Raw genomic sequence first — 10,288 nt, 5'->3', positions numbered from 1 at the left:
TGCTCCTGTTGCTTCCTCGTGGGGCTTCGCGAGAGACAGCACAACAGACTGCGGGGAGAAACCAGTGCTCTCCACCGCATGTCGCCTTAGACATGAAGTTAATGAAGTTAGTCTACACCAGAGGTCAGCAGACCTCTGGTGCATAGGCCAGAAAATAAGTGATTTCAGCTTTGGGGGCCATTTGATCTCCGATGCAAAGTCTGCCGTCGTACAAAGGCAGCACACACAAGGCTTCAGCAAACGGGTGCGGATGGCTGTGTGCCAGAGACACTTTATTTATGGACACTAAAATTTGAATTTTATTACAACGTTCACGTGTTAGTTAACAGGATTCTTTTTTTTTTAAGCACTTAACAGGCACCTGGGGGCTCAGGTGGTTGAGCATCCAACTCCTGATTTTGGCTCAGGTCATGATCTCAGGGTCATGAGATCCAGCCCCACGCGGGGCTCCGCGGGGCATGAAGTCTGCTTAAGATTCTCTCCCCCACCTCCAGCCGCCCCTCCCTTGCTCGCACTCTCTTTCAAAAACAAAAAAGAGGGGCGCCCGGGTGGCACAGCGGTTGGGCGTCTGCCTTCGGCTCAGGGCGTGATCCCGGCGTTCTGGGATCGAGCCCCACATCAGGCTCTTCCGCTGGGAGCCTGCTTCTTCCTCTCCCACTCCCCCTGCTTTTGTTCCCTCTCTCGCTGGCTGTCTCTCTCTCTGTCGAATAAATAAAAAAATAAAATCTTAAAAAAACAAAAACAAAAAAGAAAACAAACGCACTTAACAGTGTAAGCACATTGTTGGCTGACAGGCCCCACAACAACAGGCGGTGGGCTGGCTCTGGCTCGTGGACGGCCGTTTCCCAAGCCCTGGTCTACAGCCATGCGCCGCTCTGACATCCGTTTGCCGGCAGTTAGCTCCTGCTACTTCCGTATTGACAAGAAGTAACGTGCTGTAAGACTCTACCTAAACCGCTGGTATGCAGATTGTTACAACAAAAAGTTTAAAATTACTTACATCCGAATTAAATATACTGCTAGGGGAGCAAACAGGTCAGATCTCTTATTTCTGGACCTCACATCTGTACGGCTCTCACGCACACAGCAGGAAACACACCTCAGTTCCACGGAGGCTTCTGATTACAGAGCAAGTGCAAGCTCACGTGAATGTACGTTTACATGCCTCGTATGAAGGAAACATGGAGCCACACTGAGGTGCGTGGTAGCAAGAGAGCGTGATCTGAAGTTCCACTACTAGACCACTTCCATGTGCTTTAATAAAAACTGTCCCCAGTCATTTAAAAAAAGCCACTTGGGGAACAGGCCAGTAATAGAAAATGTTTATCACGTAAAATTTAACCATTTACCTGTCTAAAAAATCACCTTCGAACTTTAAACCTTTATGTTGGATTGCTATATGGATATACGTTACCATAGCAAGAAACAGGTTTGCTGTGGGCTATAATTTTGGCAATTTGGCTAGTGTTTAAAAATGTGCTCATGATGCAGTAACGCTATTTTTATTAAAATAATGCAAATGATGCTAAAAGAATCTCTTTCCACATGAAACGTGTTAGGTTGCTTCCAAGTCACCCCCACCCCAGCAAAACAACAACAAATCAGTCTGAGACTCACTTGAGTGTTTAATTCAAACCTATATTTGTAGTTTCTAAAATGTTGATCCACAGACCACTTTCTTGTTACACGTGTGTACCAATGAAAACAAAAGGCAGAGTATCACTGCCATCCCTGCAAAAGGAATGGCTCCTTTTCTAACATTCTTTAAAAATATACAATGTACGGTCCTTGCACCTCAGCACAGGTGGTGACGTAATAAATAGACTGGCCCGCCCGCTCTCCTCACTGCTGCGCGAGCTCCGCCAACTACCTGTTATAAGCGCGCTCCTTTTTGGATTTCTCCAGGGCCTTGTCCATGGTCTTCTCATTCTCCCCTCGACATTTGGGACAGTACCACTTGCCCTTTGGTTTGTGATTCAGCCCCACGCAGGAGAAATGGAACCACTCGATGGGGCACTCGTCATTGTCACAGCCGATCATTTCTCCATAGGAGACCTGATTGCACAGACAGTACGTTGGCTCGTTCGGGTCGATGGGAAGGTCTGCGGGGGACGCTTCCCGCTCGGCTTTGGCCTTGGAGCGTTTCTTCTTCTTAGAGGCTTTTGCTTTCTTCTCCTTCGGCGTTCCTGAGGTGATGTCATCATGGTCATGATTATTGGCTGCGTTCTCTCGGTTCTCATTGTTGCGCTGTCGCCGAGACCTCTTGTTATTGGTCTTCTCCGCCTGCGTGATTGTCTCGCTCTTGGACTTATCCTGGCCAGCTTTGCCGCTGTGGCCAGTGGTGTCATTGACCTCCTGATGGGCCTCAAAGAGCTCCACGTGACTGTCCACCTGCCTGGTCCGGTTCTCCACCAGCTCCACCATCTGACTCACGATCTGGATCTTCTCGTCGCCCAGCTCCTGGCTCCGAATCAGGGCTCTCTGAATGCAGTGCAGCACTCTCCTCTTCTGGACGCCGTCTGTCTCACGTTTAAACTTCTCATAATACTCATCCAGTTCCTTCAGGATTTCTGCAAAGGAAAAATAAGCATTATGTCCCTTCTATAAACACTACTGAACCTTTTATTTAAATTCTCTTGTCTATAAAAAAGTAATTGCAAAGGACAGAAATAATCAATGCATGATTTCCTAGTATGAAAATCCTATAACCCACAGGCCTTTTGAGCAGACTTTTTACCCCCCTATTGAAAAGAATCCCTGGAACTAAATACAAAGGCCAACACAGTTCCCATTGAGCAAAGTGCCAGAGCTCCCCAAAGGGGCTCTGTGCATTCAGAAGCATGGGTAACATTACTCCTGGGATTGGCAACTAAGGGGAAAAGTTTAAATTCAGGTGAAGCGCTGGTGCCCAAACTTTTCTACTTTCTATATACTTTTATACTTTCTATAAAATTAATTGATTTATGTCCTATATTCCCAGTTTTTATTCAAATATTCTAACTAAAGGCCTTTATTCCCTTTATTTAAATGAACCAATGTCTAGAGAACTTTTACTTTCTATAAAATTAATTGATTTATGTCCTATATTCCCAGTTTTTATTCAAATATTCTTCTAACTAAAGGCCTTTATTCCCTTTATTTAAATGAACCAATGTCTAGAGAACGTATTAAATCAAAGAATGTATATATAAATATTTCCTAGTGATCCAGGGCCTCAGTTTATCAGTTACATCACTGTCATCCGACCCTGCTATTCCTCTGTATTACTAAAAACAAGACTGGTTTGTCACAGAAGTCAGACAATCTACCTTTGCCTTAAAACAAAGGGGTCAGATTTTGCTTTTGCATTTACTGCTTAAGACAATACACATTCACATCTGTAAAAATCAACAGATTTTAAAACATTACCAAAACTAAAAAACTCTCAGTACTAAATTTAAACTTTGTACAGGTGGCGCCTGGCTGGCTCAGTGGGTAGAGCATGTGACTCTTGATCTTGGGGTTGTGAGTTCAAGCCCCACACTGGGTATAGCGATTACTTAAAAATAAAATCTTGGGGGGCGCCTGGGTGGCACAGCGGTTAAGCGTCTGCCTTCGGCTCAGGGCGTGATCCCGGCGTTATGGGATCGACCCCACATCAAGGCTCCTCTGCTATAAGCCTGCTTCTTCCTCTCCCACTTCCCCTGCTTGTGTTCCCTCTCTCACTGGCTGTCTCTGTCTCTGTCAAATAAATAAATAAAATCTTTAAAAAAAAAAATAAATAAAAATAAAATAAAATCTTGGGGGGCGCCTGGGTGGCACAGCAGTTAAGCGTCTGCCTTCAGCTCAGGGCGTGATCCCAGCGTTATGGGATCGAGCCCCACATCAGGCTCTTCTGCTATGAGCCTGCTTCTTCCTCTCCCACTCCCCCTGCTTGTGTTCCCTCTCTCGCTGGCTGTCTCTATCTCCATCGAATAAATAAATAAAATCTTTAAAAAAAAAAATAAAATAAAATCTTGGGGTCGCCTGGGTGGCGCAGTCGTTAAGCGTCTGCCTTCGGCTCAGGGCGTGATCCCGGCATTCTGGGATCGAGCCCCACATCGGGCTCCTCCGCTGGGAGCCTGCTTCTTCCTCTCCCACTACCCTGCTGTGTTCCCTCTCTCGCTGGCTGTCTCTCTGTCAAATAAATAAAATCTTAAAAAAAAAAATCTTTAAAAAGTATATATGCTTTTAAAATGTAATTTGGAAAGTGTAATTAGGCAATTTCTCAAGATACAAAAGTCGTTAAATAATCTTGATTGAAATAAGGAAAATAAATATTCTTGCCAAAAACCTATTTAAATATAAACAGAAATTCCAGAGTTATTTTCCCCAAAGAGTAACAAATCTAAATAGTATCAGAAGCACCTGCCTGGCTTAGTCAGAAAAGCATGCAACTCTTGATCTCGGGGTTCTGAGTTCGAGCCCCACGTCTGGTGTAGAGATTACTAAAAAATGAATAAATAGTATCAGATTCTTCTCCTGAAACCCTTTGCAGTCTCTTAAAATAAGGCAATTCAATTCTCCAGCTAGGAAGTGTGGGAGGCGGGATGTATAAAATGTAACCCTCATCCCTTCCAGATCTTATCTTTAAATAAACACATGAACTTAGACCAACACTGAAGCTTACCTAAATGTAAGTATTATTTTCCAGGCTATATTCTTAAACTAAAGACAGCCCTGAAGATACTTCCTAAAAGAACAATGTAGACTATCTGCCCCCAGAAAGGAAGAATGCCATAGTCTCATAGTGTCTGGGAGGAACTGATTCTGAAAATAAATAGGCTCAATTTATCTAAGTTTTATTTCATAGATGTGGAAATAGGAGTTTCTGCGATTTATTTTTTAAATTAATTGCATATTACAAAGCTATTACTTGGTTTAATAGGTAACCAAATCTATAAAGACAATGTGAGCCTTTCATAGAAAAAACAATGTTATATCACCAACATAAAATTCAGTAACATACAGCTTTTTACATCACAAGCAAGTTTCCACCCATGTGAAGCCTCACGTGAGGGGAAGAAACAAAAATCACACCACGAAATTACCAAGAATTCTGTTACCTGCACAATGGCATGCACTTCTTAGACTCCCCAAGCAAAGTCCTCTATCAACAGAGCCACTGCTACACGCTGTAAACAAGAACACCACCAGGTCTAACTAGCCGGGCGCCCTGCCACGACACCAGGAGCTTCTCCAGCTCCATCAACTCCAACTGCTGCTGACCTTCCTTCTGAAAAGTCTCCACACCAATAGCTCTGTAGGGAAGCAATGGTACCACGTAAAGAATTTAAGAACGAAATGAGACTGTAGCAAAACTTCATCTCATCTGCCCAACTATTAGAAATAGTATTTTAACTTTATATAAAGGCTGCACTGACGTTCGTTAAGAACCAGACTTCCATGGTGGGATGGGTATTTTAAAAATACTTGAAACATAATGCAAAAATAATTTTGAATTTAATAATTCAAGCAAACCTCAAATACCATTTAAAGTGGGTAAACTAATTCTAATCCATCTTTCTGAACTAATCTCCAAGTGATGCATACTAAGGAGAGACTGTTGGCCAAGATCGACTTTCAACGTAGGTCCTTACAACGAAAAGCGGTAAGTATGCGGCATTTCTCCAGTCTCCCGTGAGATCCAGCAAACGAGCCCCGTGCATCCCCAGCAGCTCGCTCAGCCGCCCCTCTCGGCAGGAGCAGTGAGCTCCGCAGCGGGGCTCCCTCCCCGGGACACCGGGTCCCGAAGCAGCAACACAGTAACCCTGGGGGTGCTACACCAATTTGAAGATAAGTTTCCTGAGAGTGGTAGTGCACGGTGCCGGTGACGACGAATCCTCCCATCTTGGCTCCCCTGAGTCGCCGCCCCGCTCGGCGCACTCGGGGTCCCCGGGGCCGCCTCGTCCTCCCGGGGCACTGGCCCCGGGCCACTCACGCTTCCACAGCTTCGCGCGGGCGCACCCGCGGGTCGCCGGAGGAGCGGCCCCGGGCCATCGGCGGGCCTGCCCACGAGTCCTTGCGGCCTGAGCAGCATCCTCGGCAGCCTCCAAACCAAGGGTTGCCAGCCTCGCCCCGGCCCCCGGGCGCCGCCATTTCTCCGCGGCCGGAAGTGACCAGGCTAGGGTACCTGAGGGACAGGGGCGGGGCCGGGCCCTCAGCCAATGGGGAGGCGGTCAGCGGGCGTCGCGCCCCGCCCCGAGAGCCACCGCTTGTGGGGCTCGCCGGCCCGTAGGGCGGAGGCCAAGCGGGGCGCCAATCACAGCACAGGACCAACGACCAAGGCCCGCCCCTGCAGCTCCAATGGCCAATCCGAGGCCGGAGGCCGGGCGACCCGAAGACATTCAAATCAACTCGACCTCCTCCCCCTCCCCGCCCCTCTAAAGAAAAAAGAAGGCAGCGGAAACAGAGACCCGTGCCAGTCACTGCGCAATGCCCACCCTCTTCCGGCTCAGCAACCAATAGCTCAGCAGCGGACTGATAAGGACATTCCATGGGGACGCCAAGACCAATCACAAGGAGGCCAAAGCGGGACGTTCGCAATATGCTAATAAGACCCCTATAAAAGTCGCTGCGAAGCCCAGGCTCGGTTAGAGCGCGCAGGGGCGCCATCCCTATGGGGGTTTTCCGCGCGCTCGGGGCGTGCGGTCGCTTCCCACCTCCCCCCACGCTTCCGTTTCCCTGCTGCGCAGCCCTGTAAACATTAGTAAACTCCGAGTGACGATCCACGTCCCATACACAGCCCCCAATGCCGTGCCTGACCTGGCAGGAAAGTTTCCCCAACAGCCAACAATTCCCAGCGGATACGAACCCTCGGCCTCTCTCCGGAACTCTGGGCAGCGGGGCTGCAGAGAACGACCCACAGGTCCTTTTTCCTGCCATGTTCCTCTGCAAGCCGACAAGCTTTGCCCGCGACCCCCGAGCACAGCAGATGGGCGACTTCGTCGCCCCATCCTCCCTTCCCTTCCCTCCCCTCCCCTCCCTCACCGCACGCACGGAATAAAGCCCTCGCCCTCCGCGAACTACACCCGGCCGCACCGCCCCTCGCACGTCGGCCCTCACTCGGTGTCCAGCTCCACGGGAGGCCCGGGGGGCCGGGCGGGGGAGGCGGCGACCCGGGCCTCACCGCGCGGAGTGCCGACCCCGGACTTTATATAACACTCAGATTCGGGACTGGGTGGGGGTGGCTCTGGGGATGGCGAGCAGAGCCGGGGACCCGCCGCCCGCAGCGCCCTCCCAGCAGCCCTGCGCGCAGCCCCGTCGCTGCGCCCCTCAGCCCCAGCGACCGCGGCACATCCCTCCCTCGGCGCCCTAGCCTGCGCCCCCTGCGCCCCCTCCCCCGCAGCACCCCGCCTCGTCACTTCACTACAAAGAGCGCTTTGCTCGCGCAGCCTGGCATTGAGACCTCTCGTTCCTCCTTCCTCCTCCGTGTCCCGGCTTCGCGCACAAGGACCTTGGCGAATCAAAGACACTCCAGACCTTTTGTTCCTGCCCGGCCAGGGCCGCCGCCGCGAGCCCGCGGCTCCTCCGGGTGGGGAACAGGACGGCCCGCGGCCCCGCGACGCGCCGCGACCGGCGGGATGGAGCGGCCGCCCCCGCCCATCCATCCCGCCGTACCTTGGTATTTCGCGTCGATCTCCCGCATCAGCGAGACGTTTCTCTGCAGGTCGAAAGGCAGAGACTCAATGGAGTCCAGGTAGTCCTCCACATAGTTCACCAGGTGGATCTGCTCCCCGTTGGCAGGGCTCAACATGGTTCACCGAGGTCCCCGGCGACTCGGCGCGGCTTTCCGCTTCCTCCAGCCCCCGCCCCCTCGGAGCCCAGCGCTGCAAAATGCAAAGCTCCCGCCCGCCGGCGCCCCCCCTCCGGCCGGCCCCGCGCCGCTACATCTGCGAGCCGCGACAGGGGCGGCGGGCGAAGCGCAAACTTTACTAAGTTTCGCACTTGAAAGCAGAGCCTGTCGGGCGGCAATGCAGGACCGCTGGGGAACGTCGGGGAGCAGCCGGCCCCGCCGAAGATCCGGTCGGAACCGACTCAGTTATGGGACGGCTGCCGCCGAGGCCATCACTCCCCAAGGGTGCCACCTCCCTACCCACACCCAGCCCCTCACTCTCCAGTACCGCGCCGCGCAGCGGGGCATAAGTAAGGCCCGAAACAGACTGGCAACACCGAGACCCAATCCACTTGCCGCCCTCCCTCAGTAGACCAATCAAGACGAAGGAGAGGCGGGGCGAGTAAGGGGAACTCCTCCCAGGCCCCAACTACGAGAAACCCGCGTCCTACGAGGGGCGGAGAGAGAGGGCGGCCCATGCAGGGCGGAAGTGGTGGCGCATGCGCACTTGCACGGACAAGGCGGCCAGCTGCCCGGGAGGGAGAAGACCTACCATAAGGCGGCCGGACCACCGCTCCCAGCAACCTCAGCGGCTCGCGCGCCTGCGCGGTCCTCACCGCCTTCCCTTTGTGTCGCCGGCCGGAGCCCGGTGCAGAGCGGCTTGGAGACAAAGGGGCCCAAGAGGGGAGCTGCTTTCCGGACTGGGCTCCCGCAGAGGGCGGGCGATCCCGACCCCCTCCCGACTGTGCCCTAGGATCCGCTGTTATTCGAAAGACCACCGAAAGCGGGGCGGGGCAGACGTCCGGTCCCGGGGGTCCGCGGGGTTCTCTCCCAGTACCGTCTCGGCCCCTCCCCTCCCCCACGGCCTCTCTCCCCGCCCTAAGCTCCCGGATTCGGGCTTTCTGAAAAGCCCGGCGCAGAAGATCCCGTTGCCTAGGCGACGGACCCGCGCGCAAGCCCGCCACTTCCGGCCGAGGCCCCGCCCCGTGGGCGTGGTGGCGCTCCGCCTTTGTCCGGCGGGCAAGGGCTTGCTCCGCCGGGCTGCCTGCCGGGCGGGCCTCCGCGGGCCGTGGTGTTGCGCTGCTGGCGGTTTTCCTGCCCCCAGGTGGGCGGGCTGTCCTGTCGCGGTCTCTGGCGGTGGAGCTGGCTCCGCTCCGCCTGCCCGGTTCGGCCCGGCGGAGCGGATGCCCCCCCTCAGACTGCGAGCCCGGCGCTCGCCTGCTCCGGGAAGCGCGTTGTCAAGACCCAGGCGGTTGGCCGTTCGTAAAGTTACTGTATGTTAGGGGCTCCTGGCCGGCTCCTTCGGTGGAGCCTGCCACGCTTGATTTCGGGGTCGTGAGGTCCGGCCCCACCTGCAGTGTAGCGAGAACTTACATCTTTAAATGAAAAATAAATACATAACTAGAAATAAAAGCACTGTATGTAAGCCAGTAGTATGCCCGGTCAACCCAATGTACAGAGAATAGATTGTTAGCCGCGGCGGCGCATTTTGTGCTAGGCAGGCGGGAAGAGCAGATGACGCTGAATTGAGCAGTTTTGTCTTGAAATGGATGGTTCTCCTGTTGCTACGGAGATAAACGACGACTGATAACAACGCTTTGAAGTAAACAGATTGGATCTTCACTACTAAAACCCATCATTCCTTCCCCACAGCAAAAGAATTTTCGCTCTGATACCGGAAGAACGGTTATGTTACTTACGGATTCGCACTTCTTTCAGTCTTGACCCAGTTTAAAGCAAATGATGAATGAAATTTCATTTCATTTTATACAACAAAATTTATTGGCCACTAGTCTGCATGAGAGACTTGAATACTATGACATGTGGCAACGGAGACGTATGGAATAGAGAGACAATAACAAAGTTGATTAAGAAAAATAATTCCCTTTCTCCGAGACCGTAAAAATAATTTTAAAGTACCATAGCAAGAAAGGGAGAGGTTCTCATAATCCTTGCATTTACTGGCTCTACAATGAGTCGTGTTTGTCCGAATTTACGAATAAAGGTTAGAAATAACTTACCCCTTCCAACCATAATCAAGCCAGTTTGAACTAAGTTATCTTTTTTAAAAATCACGATGCTATCTGAATAATGATTCCTTTCATGTTTTCTTGGACTCCACAGACAGAGAAACAAAAGGTTATCTTAATCATTCAACAAGAAATATTTCATGAGTGCCTACCAAGTGGGAGTAACTGTTCATGCACTGGGGAGCCAGCACTGAAGGACGAGCTTACATTCTGTAAGACGGTTGACCTTGTGGGCTAAAAGGTCAGAAGATACTTAATTAGCTTTACAAAGTTATTAAAATACATATCAATGACTTCACGGTTTTCTTAACAAGGTTAGAAGACCAAGAGCTAAAACATAACTAGGAGCGTGCATTTTTAAATATACTGCTGAGGAAAGGTGTTTAATTTTGAAGATACATTGAAT

General features: G+C 51.5%; 1 protein-coding gene across 1 annotated transcript; it reads right to left on the bottom strand.

The window, feature by feature from the left end:
• Positions 1 to 1,607: 1,607 nt before the first annotated feature.
• ING1 (inhibitor of growth family member 1) lies at positions 1,608 to 7,914 on the bottom strand. The gene is made up of 2 exons (XM_002924612.4): positions 7,639 to 7,914; positions 1,608 to 2,570 (listed from the first exon to the last, which is right to left on the bottom strand). The coding sequence occupies exons 1-2, from the start codon at positions 7,772 to 7,774 to the stop codon at positions 1,867 to 1,869; spliced, it is 840 nt and encodes a 279-aa protein (XP_002924658.1). The 5' UTR covers positions 7,775 to 7,914; the 3' UTR covers positions 1,608 to 1,866.
• Positions 7,915 to 10,288: the final 2,374 nt, after the last annotated feature.

This window comes from Ailuropoda melanoleuca, chromosome 7, assembly GCF_002007445.2.
Source record: "Ailuropoda melanoleuca isolate Jingjing chromosome 7, ASM200744v2, whole genome shotgun sequence".
In the NCBI taxonomy this organism is placed as follows: Eukaryota; Metazoa; Chordata; class Mammalia; order Carnivora; family Ursidae; genus Ailuropoda; species Ailuropoda melanoleuca.
The sequence above is the reverse complement of the archived record's forward strand: the minus strand, read 5'-3'. Positions and strand labels throughout refer to the sequence as shown.

Coding starts and splice junctions, on each gene's coding strand:
- ING1 (XM_002924612.4), bottom strand. CDS start 7,774: ATGTTGAGCCCTGCCAACGGGGAGCAGATCCACCTGGTGAACTATGTG. Junction 2,571..7,638: donor GATCGACGCGAAATACCAAG/GTACGGCGGGAT, acceptor TTTCCTTTGCAG/AAATCCTGAAGGAACTGGAT.